This window comes from Pinus tabuliformis, chromosome 8, assembly GCF_031772625.1.
Source record: "Pinus tabuliformis cultivar Carrire ecotype Pingquan chromosome 8, CPIR1, whole genome shotgun sequence".
NCBI lineage: Eukaryota > Viridiplantae > Streptophyta > Pinopsida > Pinales > Pinaceae > Pinus > Pinus tabuliformis.
The window spans coordinates 1,444,187,492-1,444,209,679 of NC_142294.1; the positions used below are offsets into that span (position 1 = coordinate 1,444,187,492).

Below are 22,188 nucleotides of genomic sequence, written 5' to 3' on the forward strand. Positions count from 1 at the left end.
CGCCCATAAGTCTTCCTTGTATGAAACTAATCTACATATGGCCTCTCCCTCTGGTTTGCGGCTCATTGTCAAAGCACGACACTCCTCTGAAAGAAACATTCTCTTCACATCCCACATAGAATTCAAGAGAGATTGAAGAGACATAAAACTGGTGGCAAACCGTGTAATGGCGGGGTGCACCAACTCTTTGTTGTAGGTGAATTTTCTCATCAAGCTAAGCACAGATGTATGATTATATATAAATTTTATAATGCTTTTTGATGACTCAACAATATCTTTGACAAAGGAAATTTTCCCTATGTCCTCCAACATCAAATCAATACAATGTGCAACACAAGGTGTCCAAAATAAAGTAGGATGCCTCTCCATAAGCATCCTGCCAGCAGCAACATAATTTGCAGCATTGTCCGTTATGACTTGGACAACATGTTCTACACCCACCTCCAAAATAAATACATCTAGCAGATCACATAAAGTTTTTGCATCTTTGATATGTGAAGATGCATCAATAGATTTCATAAACATTGTCCCCTTGGGACAACTAACCAAGAAGTTTATAAGGGTTCTCCCCTTTTGGTCGGTCCAACCATCTGACATCACAATGCATCCTGTTTGTGCCCATGATGCCCTAAACTCCTCCAATATTTTGGTGTAGTCAACCTTTTCATTTTGAAAACTCCGACCTCTAAAGTCATCATAAGAAGGGATTTTGTACCCTGGGCCAACAGTTGCAATAGCATCAATAGCAGGCTGGAAAAATGGATTATTCCTTGCAACACTGAAAGGAATATCACTCCAAAGGAGAAATTTGGCCAACAACTTATCAGCTTGTTCTTTCTCAGTTTTTTTAAGCATTGAAGTGATAGATGGTTGTGAACCAGGCGTGGTTCTAGGAACAAAAAATGATGAGGCAGCTATCGGATTGGTTGTAGATATTGATGCTAAAGTAGAACCAGTGCCACTTCCTTGTTCACCTGAGCCTAACACAACCTTTTTTAGTTGCTTCTTCATTTCTGCTTTGGCGTCTGTATTGTGCTCTAAATTTTCCAATGATCTCATGGCTTTTCGGATGATTTTCGGATTTGTATTTGAGTAAGGCCCTACATCAAATCCAGGTATTTGTGCAAGGTGATACTTCAATCTGTAAACCCCCCCTGACATATGCTGCCCACACAACTTGCAAGACAAGTTCATTCTATCAAACCCTCCATCAGGTTCACAAATTCCCACAGAAGGTCCAATTTCTTTGGCATGTTTGTAACTTGGTTGAACTCTGGAGTCTGGATTCTTGAGTTTTAAATTTGTAAGATGAAGTTTGAAGTTTGACTTTGAACTTTGAAGTTGAATGGTGAACCTATGTGTAAGGACTGACCTGATGTAAAGGACCATTTCTGATTCTATAACGATTTACTGAACTATAATATTGTAAAGAGTTTCTGTAAAGCTATCTATCATAAATAGAGCATGAGACTTTAAGAAAATTTTCTATTCTAAATTTATGCAAAAACTTCATATGACTAATCACTGGATTCGATGATAAGTACTTGGTCTGCTGCGGATGTCTGCTGCAGATGAAAAATGTTTCAGGACTCATCCAGTTTGCTCCCGTTTACCAAATGACTGAAACCACCCAACCAAACTGAGCAGAACCTCGCTACTCAGTCCAGTAAACTTCTCAGTTGAAGCAAAATGTTCCCCCATGCCCAGAAACCTCAAAACAAGCAAGGCCCAACTATTCCTGATGATTAACCAACTCTGTGTATAAGATTTCCTCCTGTTTTTCTCCCCCTTGCTTCCAACCGTCCCTTCCTTCTTACAAGTTTCTATTTACTGACATCCTCCATCACCGTGTCAAGATTATGATACGTGTCGATTTTTATAAACAAAATCTGAACAGTGAACAAAATTCACAAAATACTCAAAGGAAACACATCAACTCAATGTTTTATCACCGATATAAGACATCCCCTTTATAAATCTGCAACTAAGTTCGAACACCAGCAATGATATTCTACGAATTTTCACCTTGAAACCACTTATAAATTAATTGTTTTTTATGACTAGTGCCTTGTCCTTGGAATAATGGAATTAAATGGAAAGAAAACACGCAAAGCGAAAGATAATATTCAAATCTCACAAGTTCAAGAGCTTCAGAGATAAAAATTTAAAGCATACAAGTTCCATACTGAATATAATTATTACAAACATATGCCAAATAGAATTCTTACAGACATTTTCTGCCTTCTCCCAAAAGCTAAGAATGGCCTTTGTTCCATCAGAAACAAACTTCATGAGATTCTGAAATTCAAAAAAAATCTATAGAAAGAACATATAAATCATAGTTGCATTCAGTGAAATTCCTATCAGTGATAGCTGCCACAATCATTCCATGAGCTTGATCTTAAGGAGAAAGTGTCAATATTTGTTAATATATTCCCAGCACTTTGCAACGTAAAGCAGCAAACTGACCATGTTATAATCTGTCCATGGCCCACACAAGATGTTCTTGAGAAATGTCAACACTCTCTGAACACATTGTGGATTTCTCAATTTCCAAACAACTGCATCAGTTAGGCCTTCAAGTCTGTTACCATTGTTATGAATTGGGGCTTAGCTTATGTAAATATAATTATCAATAATAACCATCATACCAGTTTATACATAAAGAATAATAGTAACTAAGAACAAACTGTAACACCAAAAACCAAACTGTATGTACTCAAATGATATACTAAGCAAATTCAAAAGTGAATGACAGACACCAACAGGAGTGTGCCTGCATGCATATCCTCAAATGAACCTCACAAGACCAAATCTGAAACAATTACGAATTGTGGCAAACCACATAGTTATAGCCAAATGCACACTATTATATTGAGCCAAACATGTGACAAATCCTATAGGGCCACATGTCAGTAGTGTTACCACAAAATCTAGCAGGCCTTGGAGAGGGAAACTCTGCAAGAAGAAAGCTAGATAAAGTGCTAACAATGGGGTGATGGCCCACTGTCACCACAGCCAAGGCCCCCTGCTCTTTACGAAGTTTCACCGATGGGAGGAGTCCCAGTAGGAAGGAGATCACATGAAATAGATATGCTAGGTATAAGGCACAAAGTGATCAAGCTAGAGCTCATTCAAGAGAGAGACTCAATTATGGTTTAAGGCTTCAAAGAAAAAAAACGCGCTCAAAGAAAAGCCCTAGAAAATGAGGCTCAAGCCCCAGGGTTTTAAGATTTTTCGATGGTGATAGGTATTCACAAGGTCAAGTCCCAAGGGAAAGGGTTTCTTACAATGATATTCAACTAAGCCAAGGCCCCTGAAACCCTCAAGAAAGTCCTCAAGTTGAGAGGAAAAATGTATAGGGTTTCCCTCTTCAAGCAACACCTAGGGCAAGAAATTTTATGGATGAAATTTGAGTGGATGCTCACAAAATTTATAGGTTAGGTAGCCTAGACCTATTTCTTAATGTTTAGGCTCTCAAATCACCAAAAGGCGTCCTCTCTAAAATTTCGCTGCAAGCCCTAGATTTTCGCCCTAGATTTTCACCCTAGCCTTAAAAGGATCGATTTTAAGGAGAGAAAATTATGGAGAAACTTTAGGATTGATCACCAATGACTTGGACTAGTGCCTTGTCCTTTAGGCATATGGAGTCAAGGATGTGATAGATAAGCCAAATTTGTTGCTAAGGAGGCCAAAATTTGATGCCCTAGGTATCAAAATTCCAGCATTTACCCATTCAATGATAAATGGAGTTTGATGGAGAATTATAAGAATTCCTCCACTAGAAACATTCATTACATGTTATACAATGAATAGCATATGCAATTCTCAACTAGATAGCCTTTAGAATTTATTTTCAACAAAATAAGGTACAATCAAGCATAATCTAGAAGCAGCAATTCCATACATTAGACAAAATCAAAACGATAATCTTCAACAATAGGAACTTACAAGATAACATGTAGTATATTCATCTATTCATCAAAGAAATAGCTCCAAAGACAATCCAAAATAACTTCCAAACATCAATATGCATTCCAAGAATCTCCAATAACCAAGAAGGAACAAGAGCGAAATTGTCTATGAGGTCTGAATCCTCCAAGTGATGACGATGAGAGAGTCAAACGAGTTCTCTCTTATTTATACATGTCTTAAGATCTCTAATTTAGCGTAAGAGCCCCTTAAATTGTAAAATAATGGGCTTGATACTAAGTAAGGTTACAAGCCAACCTCCTAGCCAATGCAAAACATAAAAGTTAACTCAGAAAAGAGGCTAAAATGCTGACATCGTGCCTGTGTAGGCCCTTTTAGGGCAAGCGTTGGGCTGCTCCGATGCCAAATCGAGTGTAGAGGGCTCCATAAATCATGATCTAGGGGTTGGCCCCTCAATCGCCATGCAAATCATCTTGTGGGCCCTGATTTTGTCTTTAGGGCACCAAATAGGTCTCATGGGTCTCCTGGTGATAGAATAAGTTGGTTCTACTCCAACGTTGAGGGCTCAAAGTATGGTGCTATCCCTCTCATGTCTCAAGGGGTGAGACAAACCTCATTTAGGCCTCAGATCAGCTGCCACAACCTCTATGTATTGCTAAGTCGGTTGGGGGCATACTAGTCCAAGTGCGTCATCTCATGAATAATGTGGAGCAAAGTGCAGACTACTAGGGTGTTGTAGGTGTCCATGGAATGGAATGATGCTCTGCAAGTGATAGGAGTCCCAAGGGTCTCAACGCTTTACCTATAGTGTGTCATATGCTTCTCTAGTGAATTTGGTCCCTAGTTAAGTCCCCCAACCCATGATGAAAACCACCTGCCAATCACACATAATGTCCAGTGTTGCATCTGCACCATTAGGTACAATTAGTCATTAGCTCATCTAAGTGAACCATGCTTGTTAATCAAGGGAAAATTGAGACTTATATGAGGCTTTTCTTCCAAATTTGGGATTTTGATCACGTAATAGTGTTACCTCCCTAGCTAGGAGTGGCTACTAAAAGATCCTATTAGGCGTTCCCAGCCCCTAAGGGGAAAGACATGTCCCTGGTACATCTTTCAATTAATAGGTGGCATGTGGATAATGATGAAATGAATGGGGATGAAGGGATCTTAGGGCCAAATGCAATGGGTACAAGGATAGCTATAATGAGGAGGTCCACATATTCGGTGTAGAGATATAAGGATGGAGCAATCGTGGTTGCATGAATTACCCCAACCTTTGTTTTCCACCCCTCTTTATTTGTCTTTTTCCTTTTCTTGATTTTTCTTTGTATTATTGCTCGAAGCTCTAGGAAATGAGAGAATGAATGATGTATGGCAATTATTACTCCCTTAAAGGTGGGGCAGTTCATCACCCACCAGGGGTTGGGACGTGTATGGGTACTTTTAATGATGTGATGGGGCAATCAGTGGCCCTAGGAACTAGGGTGATGGCCATAATGATAAGGGGTAGAGCTCATGCTTGCCTTTTGCCCACATGCTTTTATTAATGTCCCGACCATCTTTTGCATTTTATGATTTTTCTTTTCTTTTGTTTTTTTCTTATGGCCATGATATGTTTTTATCTTTCTTTTCACTGCATCAACCTCCGAGGCAACAATTCTAGGCCTGACCCAAATATGTGGAGAAGGGGAGGGGGTATGCCAGACCCTGTGGACCCAAAGAAGAGAAATGGTGGAATAGCGCTTGTAATGTGTGGAGGGGGTTGAACTATATGAAATTGGAAAACAGGACCACGCTACCAAAATTGGGGTTTCCTAAGTAGTGTCCTTCCTAAAGCCATAGGTCAATAGGGGAGATCTCACGGGACTAGGTTTGAAAATTAACCCCCCATTTAAGGTGAGGGAACAAAACCACGTTCAAAGCCCTTCCTTCTTCCACGTCACCCAATAATCCATGCCCAAGATGCCCAAATGAAAAGCAAACATAAGCACCCGATTACACAATGAAAAACATGCCTTTTGGGCCAGATTGTCCACCCTTCTAACATGTGCTCTTGACAAATGGGTGAGGAAACATACAATTGATGCAGGTGGTGGAGACGAAGTGGCACATCACATTGGCTACAAGGTGGCTGTCAGAGGCTGCTGGCTGTTGGCTTGATGAAGATGAATAAGAGAAAAGCTCTCGTAGGGGTACCCACTTTTGGTGGGTAACAAGTAGTATGGCATATCCTTCTAATATATAGTTCAACAAGAGTTAGGGACTTAACCCATACATATAAAATGCCTAATTACACATATTAAGCAAAAGACATTCATTTATCCTAAAACTAGAGAATTACTCAATCTCCCAAGCATACACTTCCTGTAAATATGATGGGATTTGACTGATACTAATAATGACTATAAGTCTTGTAGTGGCTCAGCCATATTATGGCTCAAACAATTGGAAAATGTTGATAGATTTAACAGGCTGCTAACGAACCCAAGCCCCAAAAAGCTAATTCCCTATTCCTTTGGAACAAAGGTGACACTATAACTTCAATTCAAAAAATAATCAGCAATTATACTGGTTTCCCTTTATGTGGCAAATATGCACCTATTTTAGTAGTGCTATTAACCAAAAGCCTTTCAAAACCACTCTCTCAGTTCTTTCATTTTGTATTAGATTATATCTTTAGAAATACACAATTACCTTATGATACAAGGCCTCCATCGACCAATTATGAGTATGCTTGATGATTTATGACATTTAAAGTTTTCTTTATAATTTACAGGACAAGACATTCAGTTGGCTTCACTAATGAGACACGTTTAAAGGGTTACTAACTGCATGTCCAAAACAATCAAAATTAGATCAGAAAAAACAGGGTCTAAGTTGAGCCACCCCATTGACCTGATATAGCATTGCCATGATCTATGAAACCATTGGGACTGCATTGACGGTATTTGGCATGCAGAATATCTATTTACCAATTGCGACCAATTATGAGTTTCCTTGATGATTTATGACATTTAAAGTTTTGTTCATAGTTTAGAGCACAAGACATTCAGTTGGCTTCACTAATGAGACATATTTAAAGGGTTAGTAATGGCATGTCCAAAACAATCAAAATTAGATCAGAAAAAGCTGCGTCTATGTTGAGCCACCCCATCGAACTGATATAGCATTGCCATGATCTATGAACCCGTCGGGACTGCATTGATGGTATTTGGCATGCAGACTATTTATTTAGCAATTTTTCACAACAGTGTACTGCCACTAACCGCATGTACAAGACAATCGAATTTAGATGAGAAAAGAAAAACAGGTTGAAGTTGAGCCACTTCATGAACCTCATATAGCATTGCTATGATCTATATCCCACTGGGACTGAAAAGACAATATTTAGCAGAGAGACAATTTGTTTAGCAATTTTTTACCATGTTGTACTGCCACCTTATATACATTAGTTGAGCCACTCTGGACGGTAGTTGTGTTTTTTCAGCGCACCTCCAATGCAAATCTTTCAGCAATTGCAGTGCAGGTTGTGCTCTTCGTTTTAGCCAAACATGTATCTCTCACTAATGTCATATGTTTGATAATATTCAAGAACCTTTTTCAAAATAGTCCCATGATATAAATTTCCAAATACTAACATGTCAAAGATGTGTAAAGCTTACCACGTAGAAAAATCCTGTCTCTCTGCAAGCTTTGTCAAGTTGTCTTACAACTTCAGCCACATTTGGATCTTCAGCCATTTTTGGATCATCAATCTTCTCCAAAAGGGGTGCCACATCTAACAGAACAAAGCATATTGATTCAATGGTTCATGTATAAGTTAGCATTCAAGAACACTGCAAATAGAGCTAATTTCTAAGTTCTAATAGAGAGAAATCCCTAAGAGTAATTGTCAAGTCTTGTAACATCCAGCACAAATAGTATAAGTCTATGAGTAAGGAAAAAGAATAGCAGCATATATTGTTACAAACTAGCGCCATAAATAAGATAACTCCATGTACTTTACAAAGTGAAAGATCCCCGTGTTCTAACCACATCTATAAGACCTCTATGTCCCAAGCATCAGTCGCATATATCAATAGAACTAGAAGAAGGGGTCATTTCTTATTTCAATAAAAACTTTAACAATCAGGGCATTTTAGAAAAGGGCCTCATTTGCCTTACCAAAAGATGATTCTGGAATAAATAGAGGTTTATCCTGTCTTTCATGTACCCAATATTTGTACATCCATAATGAAAATATTAAAACAATCCAGAAATGGGGCAGGACCCGGGGTTGTTTTCACAACTCCATCAAGTATGATTTTCCCTTTTCCTTTTCACCTTGACTTTGATTTCACTAACAATGTAATAGAGTGTGAGGCTTTGTTGATTGGGCTTGAGCAAACAAGGAAGATCAGGATCAAACAAATCACAGTGGAGGGAGATTCTGGGCTCATTGTGAATCAGATCCAGAATTTGTGTGAAGCAAGGAACCCTCGTCTAAAATGCTATGGGGATGTAGTATGGCTAGAGATAGAACCCTTTGATTCTTTTAACATAATTGTGATCCCTTGAGAAGATAATAAGCTAGCAGACTCCATGGCTACGATTGCTACTACCTTTCAACACTTGGAACGCCATAGTCACATTTAGTATGTGGCTGAGGTAAGTTTTCATGCTTTTGTTCCTAATAACATAGGATCATCACAGATTTTTGAAGATGAGTATCAAGATATACATTTTTTAAGTTGCATTAATGAATTTTCCAACCATTTGGTGGATGAGATATAGGAAGGAGAGGATGTTCCCCTAGTCCAATTAAAGACTAATAGAATTCCCAAAGGTTTGGTTCCATTGGAGAAGTTATTTGATAGATTTGGTGAATTTTTGGGAACTAGTAAGCCATTTGCAGGTGAACAAGTGATTCAAATAAATGTTGGATCTAAAGAATCACCAAGGCTAATCAATGTTAGCAAAAATTGCACCCCATAATAGAAAAAGTAGATTGAATCTTTAGAGCCGGAATATAGAGATGTTAACGCATGGTCTTATGATGAGCTTAAAACATATGATCCTATGTTGCACAAAACTTCTAGGAACCTGGCATTTCAGACCGTACCCGTACCCAAAACTCTGAAACTCACCCGAAACTCGACGGCCATGTAATCATCTATGAGAGTTAATATAGACTTGGTTTTCCTTCTAAATTGTCATCGATGGGTCTTATTCCCTTTCTTCTTGCACGATAATGTGTTATTTACTCATTTATAAATTTCTATTTTTATATATATACATATATGACATTTTGGTCAGTGTTTCGGCTGAAATTTCCATTTTTTGGAGGTGACATTTCTAAACGTACCTGTTTCAGAAACTCCGAAATGTTTCGGTGCTTCGTGCAACTTAGGTATGATCCAAACATCATAAAACATGCAATCCATTTGAAGGAGGATGCAAAGCCTTTCAAATAATGCCAAAGACATCTCAATCTGAAGGTGGCACCAATCATTCAAAAGGAGTTGCAAAAGCTTTTGGAAGCCCAAATGATTGAACCCATCCAATATTCCCTCTAGGTTGCTAACGTGGTACTACTAAGACAAAAGAATGGTGAGGTTCATGTTTGAATTGATTTCGTAATTTAAATCTTGCTTCTTTAAAGGATAACTATCCACTGCCTAGCATGGAACATGTGCTGCAAGTTGTTACAGGCTATGATATGAAGTCAATGTTGTTGGAAAATCTAGAGACTTGTAGATTATAAATGATTTTCCTTTACTTGATAATTACTTGTGATATATGTTGGCCTTTTATTACTTTATTATATATTGTTCATCAAGCAATTGCCAAAACAATGAAGATCACAAAAAGACAAAGTACACAGGATATAGGCTCCAAGCCAAGTTAAAACCCCTCCAAGGGGAAAAACCCAGAAAATTGCTTCTCTTCTTATATAGAATCTGCTTACAAAGAGACTTCCAAGACCCAAAGACCAAACTCAACAACCCTAACAAGCACCAAGTCAGCCCCCAGCAAGATCTTCTTCAAGGCAGCTTCCAAACATCAACCTACTACAACTTCGACCCAAAATTTCGGCCCTGCAACTACTCAAAATTTCGGCCTCCTACAACTGTAACTTCCCAAAAACCCTAATTCCGCACATGTGAACTGAGAGAGAGATTTTTCCCAAGAGAATTGATTCTTCCCTTCTTCCTTTGTCCTTCTAGCTCTTCTTCTCCTTTGCTATTATTGAACTTGTGATGAGTGATTGTGACAAATGAGGTCGATCTCCTTGTATTTATAGCCTTTCTTGAGGATTGAATTACCCTCCTTTAGGCCGACTTGATCTGCTCTTTGGTCAACTTGGTCTTGGGATGGCTTTTTCTTGATAAAATAAATATCTTTCTTTATTACAATGAGTCCAAATGGGACTATGGCACATGAACAATATTATTCTTTATCCTAGAAAGACCTAGAAAACCTAAAAGCATGAAGAACATGATTTTGACTCAAACTTGAGTATGAAATACATACCCCAAAATAAAAATATAATTTATTTTTCTTTATTTTTCTTTGTTTATAAAGAATATACAATTAGGTCATTATGAAGACCGAACTTAGTTACAATTTTCAACACTCCTTAACTAGGGAGGTATTCATAATCCCATTACATGGTACAAGGAATTTCAATCTAGAAACAATCTCATAAGAAGAGTCAGATTGATAAGCCATCTTTGTCAAGCATCTTTATCATAACCAACACTGTCCTTGAAGGCCTTAACTAGACAAACTCATCCTTATTCGAAAGCATTATGTTGGGAGGTTTTACGTGAGCTGCCACACTACCTCTAAGGTACATACCTCATCCAAATGTTCATCAGGTATGTCCTTTTAGGACTATTCTTATCTTGGATTTCCAATCCTGAATCCTCAAAGAATATCAATCCTCTTTGACTACTCTTATCTTGGATGCCCTACCTCATCCTCAAAGAGTATCGATCAACAACTTATTTTTCCTGGATTCTCTAATCTATAAGAAGTTTCAATCTCTAGATGCATATCTAATCCTTTGGACTCCATTCTTTCTTTATGCCCTTCACTAAGACTTACGGCTATTAGTCCTAATCTAGCCTCTAACCCATAAAGACAAGAACTATCCAATATCACTCCCTCTCAATTAGGGAAGAGATATCCACCAAACCAAGCTACCTCTCAGGTACTCAAGCTCCTTGTTTGGTACCGATTTAGTCAAAATATCTACTACATGTTCATCTGTAGGTAGATAGTGCAACTACATGACCCCATCTCTTACCAAGCTTCTAATGTAGTGGTACATGTTGTTTATATGCTTTGTCCTAGCATGAAACACCGAGTCTTCAGTCAATCTTATACAATATTCATTGTCACAGTGTATATGTGTAGGCCTAATTGGTCCTTCAAACAAATCTGATAATAACTTCCTGAGCCAAACAACTTCCTTACAGACTTCACTTGCAGCAACACACTCTGCTTCAGCACTACTCAAAGCAATTGTATCCTATGAAAATTCTATCATTGCAACATTCGATTTACTTTTCCTACTTATCCTTCAATAATTTATTTATGAAATTTCTTCAATAAAAAATAAAATAAATTCTGTTGCAGATATCACACCGTAATACAAAAACAAACACATGTATAAGAATCAACACATTGACACAGATATTTTGGACAACAGTCCCAGGAAAAACCCAATGTGGGAAAACTGGTGCAACAAGGGGAGATTTTATTATTCGGCAATTCTTCAGTACTATTGGGTGCCAAACTGGCTTACCCACAGAGAGAAAAATTCTCCAGCACTTCTCCCAGTCCCAGTGTCAGCTTGGCTGACCTCTGCGTGGCTCCCAAACACTCTGCGTCAGCCTTGGGCCTCTCTGCGTCACCCACGCAGGCCCTCTAGTGACTGCACAGTCTCCTGTTGCCTCTACGTCACCCACGCAGGCCCTCTAGTGACTGTGCAGTCTCCTGCTGCCTCTGCGTCTGCCTGAAATGCCCTGCGTCGCCTCTCCTGCCTCAATGTTGGTCTCTAGTGCCTGATCCCGTCTCTCTGTTCCATACCTGTTGCCTCCTGATTGCTCACCAAACCACTAGTTCAAATTTCTCAGCTAACTCCACTCCAAAAATTAAACTGATTGGTCTCCCTTAGTGTGTTCTCCAAGTGACCCTCAAGCCTCCTCTTATACTTTTTCTCGTTGACAAATCAACGGCCAAGATTAAGTCCCTAATCAACGGCTAAGATTAACTCTGGCTTGATCCATGACTTTTTGACCCTTCTAACACAGTTTTATATTAATTCACATTAATATTTTATTTTCCCTAAGTTTAGACTTAGGGACTCCATTAAAAATAATAATTATTTTCATATCTCTCAAATTGTTTAGAATCTACCCAAACCATTTCTGGGTATTGGAGATCTCATGTGCTTTAGCCTCTCCACCAATTTTTGTGGCTAGAGCACATTCGATGCTACCCCAAATCAACACTCCCTCTTAGCGAGGACTGTGCTCTAGTAATACTCCTCACTGAGTATCACCTTGAAAATCCGACATCATTCCATGTGTTGATGCTAAGCCTCCCTTCCCAACATCCTCTACACTACTGTATCTTGTACTGCTGCCCATGGCTCTGCTACTGCCACTACTGCATCTGTACGACAACTCCCTCTGCATCTGTGTTGTTGCCTAAGTCACAAGACACGTCTGCCAAGGTCCCGTGTCCCATATTTAATGTGCCGTACACGAAAACGGCCCTAAAACGCGTCGAAAACGTTTTTCATAGTGTCTTGTAAAACGTAAAATGTATTCTGTAGTTTTCGTCATGTCCTTCATCTGGAAAACGCATATTCAGTTGATCGAAAACGTTGCCCTAACGTTTTTCCTCTAGTTGAATACGTACCCCACTAAATGTGTAGTTTAAAGCCCACGCAATTAGTTTTTCCGGGTTCTTTTCCTATTTTCCTCCATCGTTTTCCTCCACCGTCGCTCTCCGTGGCTGTGTATTCGTCGTGTGGAGCTGTTGTGTGGAGTCGTTGTGTGAACTGAGTGTGGAGTTGAGTGTGCAGCGTTCAGCGTTCAAGAAAATCATTCAACGTTGTCTGGTCGCAGGCTCGCAGGGTTCAGCGTGTGTGACATTTGGAGTCAGCACTTAGAAGTTAGCAGGGTGCAGCGTGTGTGGCAGTGTGCACTGTGACTCGTGAGGTTTCCCATTCAGGTAAACCATGGCCCCAGCCCGTAAACCCATAAATTGTGTTCACGTGAGCGGTTTATGTTACAAAACTCTTCATATCAAAGAACAAGATATAAGTTACACAATAATATGTATTTGATTGTCGTTAAGAGTACAGGTTGAGTTACTATTTGATTTTTTAAAACTATATTATTTGATTATAATTTATATATGATTGATGGGGTTTCTAACTATTTATGTTGCAGCTTGCCCCATTTCTGAAATCTGCAAACTGTTCTTTTGGCAGTTTGTAATTTGCTTTTGATCGTTTGAAAAAACTTGAACTGATATTAGCCTGCCTGCAATAAACCTCGGTCCTCAATGCGAATATACAATGTTTAAAATATGGTCCTTCCCGTGAGACCCAACCACATTTTGCATCATATTTACTATAACTTTAAAGCTCAGCCTAGTGAGAAGTTACAAAATAGAATGGAAAGGGATAGTGATTTCTGGCAAATTTATTAGATATAGGCCTTGATGCATGGCCAATATATTTTCACATGAGCTGGTTTGACAGGTATGTCATTGTTAGTAGAATTTAAGTGGCAAATAATGTCATATGGCAGTTTCTGTCAACAGTGTCCTATCTAATATTAATGTTGATTTTATTTAGTATAACTTTATTGGGTACCATGGTCAATCAGATTGTTGTCTGGGAGATTATTTCAGATATATATTATACTAACCAGTGAACATATTGCTTATGAATCATGATGGTATTAAGGCTAAGTTATATTTCCTATTCTTTTACGGTGCCCAAAATTTGGCTTATGGGCTGGTTATTGAGTACACATGATGTGACTTGGGTCCTTTCTGGTGACTACCACTAGTTTTGTTATATAGTGTCAGCCTGTCAGTGTTCACTGTTCACTGTTTTCTGATATTTGTTGAAGGTCCAGATTAAGGTCCAGGTGAAGTTAAAATGACATGTCAAGCATCTTAGAAGCTGTGGTGTTTGAAGGTCTTTTGGGTCTTTTTCTAGAGCATCTTGGATATTTATAGGCTATATTATATAGCTAATTGTTTAACTTTAATCGTTTTTTTTGTAGGTGAAGGTGTGTGGACTTTATAACAGCAAGAAGATTAATGGCTCAATCATCCAAGGCAGCCGGCAGAGGTCAAAGGAAGGGTGGTGCTTTTCATGGTTTCGCCCACCCCCCTCCAAGTGTTTTTGTTTCACCTTCTCTTGGTCATAGTGCCCCAAGTGCTTCAAGTGAAGCTTTAGGTGCTTCTCAGCCGACATTAACATATGATGCTGTTGCAGCAAGACAACAAGCACAACTAAGAAAATACCCTCTCTGGAAGTATGTAACCAAGAAGCAAGGGCCAAAGGCTGGTGCAGGAGGGAATGTGCTTTGGTCTTGTAATTTCTGCAAGGGTGAATTTAAGAGCACTTACTTTCGAGTTAAGGGCCATTTGTTGGGCCTTCCTTGTGGAATTGGAGCATGCAAAAAGATTGGTCCTAAAGAAAGAATGGATTTGGAAAGGGAGGATGCAGCTGGCTTTGGGAATGTGGTGGCAACAAGCAGGAAAACTAGTAAAAATGAAGATCCTCTTCCATTATTGAGGAATTCTAATAGTAGTAGATTTGGAAGAGAAGCTGAAATTCAGCCAACAAAAAAGAGGGCAGCCCAAACTTGTGGTGGTCCAATGGACAAGATTTTTTAGCGTGAGCAGCGAGATGAGATTGATCCTACATTGGCATTCTTTTTCTATCTCAACTTCATTTCTTTTAATGTTGCACGGTCTCCTTTGTTTATTGAGATGTGTTGAGCTCTAGTTGATAGGGCTCCAATTAGGTATGTGCCTCCAAGTTCAGAGAAACTTAGAACCACATTGTTGGTTAAGGCAAGGAAGGAGGTGGATAAAATTCTACAACCTATTAAATCATCATGAATCTCATCTGGTGTCAGTATTGTTTCTAATGGATGGACAGATACAACACACCATCCTCTCATCAATTCATGGCATATTCTCAAAATGGACCGGTTTTCTTGAAAGAGTTGATGCTCTTGGACAATACAAGGATGCACAATATATAGGTGAGTTGTTTATTAAAGTTATTGAAGAAGTAGGTGTTGAAAGTTGTGTGCAAATCATCACAGATAATGCACCTGTTTGCAATGCAACTGGCTTGATTGTGGAAACTCAATATCCACAAATATTTTGGACACCATGCATTGTTCACTCTTTGAATTTAGCATTCAAATCTATTGCTTCAGATGTGACATGGATTGGCAATCTTATTGAGGATGCACGCCATATCCGAAATTTTGTGCAAAACCATACCAATGCTCTCACAATATATAAAGAGTACACACATCTATCATTGTTGAAGATTGCAGATACTCAGTTTGCTTCCTCATTCATCATGCTTAAGAGGTTGAAGGAGGTGAAGACCGCTCTTGGGGCCATGGTTATTTCAGATCTTTGGTTTTTTTGGAGAAAGACAGATCAAACTGCTTCAAAAAAGGTAAAGGACACAGTGTTAGATGATGGTTGGTGGGAGAGGGTGGATCTTACCATAAAGATCATGAACCCTATCATTTCTTTCTTGCAATTTGCAGACACGGACCAGCCCATCTTAGGAGAGGTTTATGAGGGTTGGGATTCCATGATTGAGTCTGTGAAGACTATTGTTATGGACAATGAGTGCCCTGGATATGGGACATCAGCAAAGAGCTTATGGTCCACCATACATGATATTCTTATCTCTAGGTGGGATAAGAATTGCACACCTTTGCATTGCTTAGCTCACTCTTTGAATCCCAAGTACTATAGTCAAGAGTGGCTCCATGGTGGGACCTCACACAAATACCCTCCTCACATGGATGGAGAGATTTCACAGGGGAGGAAGATAGCATTCAGAAGGATATTTCAGGATAGCGCATCTTTTCTTGAGGTGGAGGAAGGCTTTGTAGAGTTCTCCACTGGCACCAGGAGATTTGGGGGGTATGATGTACTTGGAGATAGGGGGGTCAAAGGTGCCTATGCTTGGTGGGCAACTCATGGGGCAGCATGCCCTATTCTACAACAGTTAGCCTTGAGGGTCCTCTCTCAAATTACTTCATCTTCTTGTTGTGAGAGGAATTGGAGCACTTATGGGAATCTATATAGTTTGAAAAAGAGCAAGCTTGAGCAATCCAGGGCGGAGACAATGGTGTATGTGCACACCAACCTTCGTCTTATTTACAGGCAGAGACAGGAGTGGTTGAAGGGAAAGACAAAGATGTGGGATGTGTTTCCTGATGATATGGGCTTGGACGACAGTGTTGAGTTGGCATTAGCCAACATGGATCTTAATGACCCAGTGCTAGAGCCAGTGACTTTTGATGATGAGCCACAGTATCTTGAGGGGTCATCCTCCACACCAACAAATGCAGCAGCAGATCTTGGATTGGGCATAGAGGAGGAGGATGGAGTACAGTCAGATGGCAGTGGCAGTGATGGTGACTATGACATAGAGGACATGGACTATTGATAGAGTGATGAGTCATGGACTCGTGGCTCACTGGCTAGTGGCTAGTGACTCGTGAGTCATGACCAGTACCGAGCTATGATATTCCTACTTATTTTGTATCTACTCTTTTGTATTTTCCATTGGCATTCTCTCAGGAGTCAGTATCTACTATCTATGTAAACACTGAACAGTAATACATTTTGATTTTGATGACTTAATGGAAAATCTGCATTTTATGGTTTTAATATCTAAGTTCTAAATTTATAGTTAGTAGTAAGTACTTAGTAGTTTCTTATGTGCTTGTAAGTTGTACATGAACAATGAACATTGAATATTCAAGAATCAAGACCAAGCATATCACATTCTAATTTCTAAATAGTAAATTCTGATTCTATTTATGTTTTTAAAATGAACTATGAACTTTGAAGTAATTATATTTTAATTTGATTATATAAGCTGCAGCCTGCAAATTGCAATTTAATATGGATAAAAAGCTATATTTCGGTGTATATATATATATATTATTTATTAAATATATAAAATGTGTCCCTCGTGTCCTGTTTCCAGGTCATTGTGTTTCGTATTGAATACTCGTATTTACGTGTCCTCCGTGTCTCGTGTCCTCGTGTCATGTGACTTAGGTTATTACTAGTCCTTTCTCCCAACACTGCATCCGCACTACAACTCCTTCTGCATCCGTGTTGTTATCACCCCCATTTCTGCTTCTGAAATGGATTCTTTACCATCCCCATCTTTTCCCTGAAGTAGTCAAACTTTGTCCTTCCAAGGGCCTTTGTGAGGATGTCCACCACCTGTTCTCTTGTAGGAGTGTAGCTCAACTGTACAGCTCCTCGTTGGACACAGTCCCTAACAAAGTGACACCGGATATCAATATGCTTCGACCTATCATGAAACACTGGATTCTCGGAGAGCTTGATGCAACTCTGATTATCGCACATGATCATGGTCGCCTCCTTATTCCTTTTGAATAGGTTCACAAGCAATTTTCTAAACCATATGGCCTCTCATGAAGTTGTGCTAGCCGCCATATATTCTACCTCAGATGAGCTCAAAGCCACGAACTTTTGTTTCCTACTGCACCAGGAGGTCATTCCTGATCCAATGTTGAAACAGTACCCAGAGGTACTTTTCTGATCCACTGAACTTCCTACCCAATCTGCATCACTAAATCCACTCAAACTAATATCCTTACCTTTGGTGTACAAGAGTCCATAATCGACTGTTCCCTATAAATACCTGAGAACGTGTTTGGTTGTTGCCCAATGTGCCCTCTTCGGTTCCATCACAAACTGACTGAGGGTGTTGACAGCGTAGCAAATGTCTGGCCTTGTGTTGACTAGATACATTAGGGACCCTATGAGCTGCCTGTATAGGGTGGGATCAACATCCTTGTCTTCTGATGCATCAATCTTCTTCCAGATGCTGATCATTGGAGTAGCCATGGGTCTACAGTGCTCCATCCTGAATCTTTTCAGGATTTTTGTAGCATACCTCCCTTGCCCAAGAAAGATTTCTCCCTTCTGTTGCCGAACTTCCAACCCTAGGAAGTAATGCATTCGTCCCAAATCCTTCGTATCAAATTTTGTGGCTAGATTCGTCTTGCAGTCCCCAATGAGCCTAGATGATCCTACCAGAAAGAGATCATCCACATACAATACTAAGATTAGCGGCTCATTCTCTACAACCACATAGTAGAGATTCGGATTTGCGTCACACTTAACAAATCCCATCTTCTGCAAGTAGCCATCTATTCGACCATACCATGCTCTAGGTGCCTGTTTCAGCCCATGAAAGGCTTTCTTCAATCTGCATAAATGAGACTTCTTTTCATGTGTCTCAAAGCCCTCTGGTTGTTCAATGTATACCTCCTCTTCTATTACCCCGTTCAGAAAAGTCGTTTTGACATCCATTTGATGAATCTCCCATCCCATCTGAGTTGCAAGAGATATCACGGTCCTAATAGATGTATACTTGGCTACCAGGCGAAGGTATCCTCATAGTTAATTCCTTCCTTTTGAGCATACCCCTTAGCCACAAACCTGGCCCTGTATTTCTCAACACTGTCGTCTGCAGCGTATTTGATCTTGTAGATCCATCTCGAACCTACCACTAATCTGTGTTAAAGCCTTAGCACTACCTCCCAGACATTGTTCACCATTATGGAGTTGTACTCCTCTACCATCGCCTCTAGCCAAACCTAATGTTGAGTTGCCTCCTTGAAACTAGCAGGCTCCCCATCCTGAGCTATTAATCCCTGATATCTATCTAGTTGTTTTCGCTCCCTCTTATTGTTTCTTGGCGCACCGATGAAGTCCTCTGCATCTTGCAGAATCTGACGAAGTTCCCTACTAGTTCTTCCTCTGCCAGCAAGTGCTTCTGTTAGCTCCTCCTCCTCATCCTAAGAATCTTCTTGACCCAAGGAATAATTTTTTACTTCCGTTGGTTGAAGAGGCTTAACCAGCGGCTCCTCTTTTGACTGCTCCTCAGAAGGCATCTCACGAGATTTTCTGAAAGCCCTGTCCTCCATGAACTTTACATCTCGTCGAACTACTACCTTCCTGCTCCCTGGAAGGTAGATTCTGTATGCCTTAGCGTTCTCGCTATATCCCATCAGATATCCCTTTTCCGCAGTTTGATCCAGCTTCTTCCTCTTTTCCTCTGGTATGCAGCAATATGCTAAACTCCCAAATATCCTGAAATGACTGACTTCAGGTGTCTTCCCTGTGAAAACTTTCTCTGGAGTAATCTTGCCCAACGCTCGATGAGGAGTCCTGTTCTGAACATAGACTGTTGTGTTGCATGCTTCCGCCCACAAAAAATTTTGACATATCCTGATCATACATCATGGCCCTAGCTGCTTCTACAATAGTCCTGTTCTTTCTTTCTGCTACTCCATTCTGCTCCGGATTGTAGGGAGTTGTCCAATCTCTTTTGATGCCCTCCTTAGCGCAAAAATCAGTGAAGACCTTATCGACATACTCTCCACCATTATCTGAGTGTAAAACCTTTATTTTCTTCCTAGTCAAATTCTCCACCAAAGCCTTGAACTCTTTGGTTCGATAGAAAACCTCGTCCTTGGTTTTCAAAAAATAAATCCAAGTTTTCCTTGAGTGGTCACCAATGAAGGTAAGGAAATACTCGGCACCACTGAGAGCTTTGACCGACATAGGTCCACAGATATATGAGTGTATCAATCCTAGTACACTCTTGGCCCTATGTTTGCTCCTAGGAAATGCTGCCTTGGCATACTTTCCTAGAGCGCATCCTCTGCGTACATCATCTCATTCCATACTCAGATCCGGAACTCCTGTTACAGTGCTCCTGAGAATTCTCAGAGATCCATGGTGCAAATGACCCGTTCTTCTGTGCCATAGTTCATTCAAGTCCTTGTCTCCATGACTGCCAATTAGTGCCATTTGGTGATTCTAGTTGTAATCTATACAACCTGTTACTTTTGATCCTGATTTGCACTTTCTTTTTCCAGCTTGGGTGTTTGACGTATACCTTCTCCTTAATGAAGTAGACATCATAGCCCTTGCCTTGAAGTTGCGACACGGAAAGTAAGTTCATCCCCAATCCTGGTACATGCAGCACATTTGTAGCACAGAACCGTTCTCCCGATTTTGTTTGAAAAACTATGGTACCCTTCCCTACTGGAGTACACTTTGCCTTGTTCCCCATGGTGATCTGAAAGTTCATCTTCTCTTCTCGATATTCTAAGAAACATTCCCTGATTCCCGTCATATGCCATGAGGCTCCACTGTCTATATACCATACTTCTGATGATGCAGAACTAGTCATACAAGTCACTTCTTCTTCCAGCCTGGAAGCCAATATAGAGAAATCGAAGTCTCTTTCTCTTGTTCAATCTTTTGAAAATCTGTGAGTCCCCTGACGTGGATGCCTCTGCATCGTGGTCTCGACCCATAACTGATTTTCCCTTCCTGTCTCTGATTACTCGCTCTGATACCATGTGAAAATTCTATCACTGCAACATCTGATTTACTTTTCCTACTTATCCTTCAATAAGTTATTTATGAAATTTCTTCAATAAACATTAAAATAAATTTTGCTTTAGATATCACACTGTAATACAGAAACAAACACATGTATAAGAATCAACACATTGACACAAGATATTTTGGACAACAGTCCCCAAAAAAACCCAATGTGGGAAAACCGATGCAACAAGGGAGGATTTTATTATTCAGCAATTCTTCAGTACAACTGGGTGCCAAACTGGCTTACCCACAGAGATAAAAATTCTCCAGCACTTTTCTCAGTCCCAGTGTCAGCTTAGCTGACCTCTGTGTGGCTCCCAGACACTCTGCGTCAGCCCTGGGCCTCTTTGCATCACCCACGCAAGCCCTCTAGTGACTGCACAGTCTCTTGCTGCCTCTACGTCTGCCTAAAATGCCCTGTGTCTTCCTCTCCTGCCTCAGTGCTGGTCTCCAGTGCCTGATCCCGTCTCTCTATTCCGTACTTGCTGCATCCTAGCTACTCACCAGACCACTAGCTCAAATTTCTCAGCTAACCCTGTTCTAGAAATTAAACTGACTGGTCTCCCTCAGTGTGTTCTCCAAGTGACCCTCAAGCCTCCTCTTATACTTTTCTCGTTGACAAATCAACGGTTGAGATTAAGTCCCTAATTAACGGCTAAGATTAACTCTGGCTTGATCCATGACTTTTGGACCCTTCTAACATAGTTTTATATTAATTCACATTAATATTTTATTTTCCCTAAGTTTAGACTTACGGACTCCATTAAAAATATTAATTATTTTAATATATCCCAAAGTGTTTAGAATCTGCCCAAACTAGGCTAGAGCACATCCGATGCTACCCCAAATCAACATATCCTTCTTTCTGCTCATCCATGAGACCATGGAAGACCCAAGGCTAAAGCATCCACCTGTTGTGCTTCTTCCATTTGTCTCACTACCACCCCAATCTGAATTTGTATATCCCATGAGCTGGATTTCATTACCAGGATATCGGAGGCAGTGATGTATGGTTCCATGCAAATATCTCAAGATATGCTTGCCTGCAATCCAATGATCATGTTTTGGATCCATCTGAAATTGACTGAGGGCATTCACTGCAAAACAAATGTTTGGTCTTGTATTTACTAGATACATCAAGGTCCCGATCAATTGTTTGTAGCAAGTAGGATCCACCGGACTAGACTTTGGACTCCTCAATTTTTTTATATTGGAAATCATAAGAGTTATCATAGGCTTGCTATCCATCATGCCAAACTTCTAAAGTATCTTGATCACATATTTACCTTGACCAAGATATATCTCACCAGGGTTCTGCCATACTTCTAGTCCCAAGTAATAATGCATAATCCCAAGATCCTTCATATCGAACTCGGAAGCTAATTGCTTCTTTCATTTCTGAATCTGATGCTCTACACGTGTGACCAGTATATCATCTACATATGACTAGTATATCATCCACATACAAGAGTATGATAACTAGTTCAACCTAGACCACCTTGATATATAGGTTAGGATCTACAG

At 39.9% G+C, this 22,188-nt stretch overlaps 1 protein-coding gene across 1 annotated transcript in view; it reads right to left on the reverse strand.

Annotated features, from left to right (window-relative positions):
* LOC149241135 (2-oxoglutarate (2OG) and Fe(II)-dependent oxygenase superfamily protein) overlaps window positions 1–22,188 on the reverse strand; it is a 225,008-nt gene that overhangs the window by 107,774 nt on the left and 95,046 nt on the right. The window contains exon 2 of the mRNA XM_089373885.1: window positions 7,599–7,714. Coding sequence (XP_089230011.1) covers window positions 7,599–7,714 — 116 coding nt within the window. The remainder of the gene's footprint in view (window positions 1–7,598; window positions 7,715–22,188) is intronic.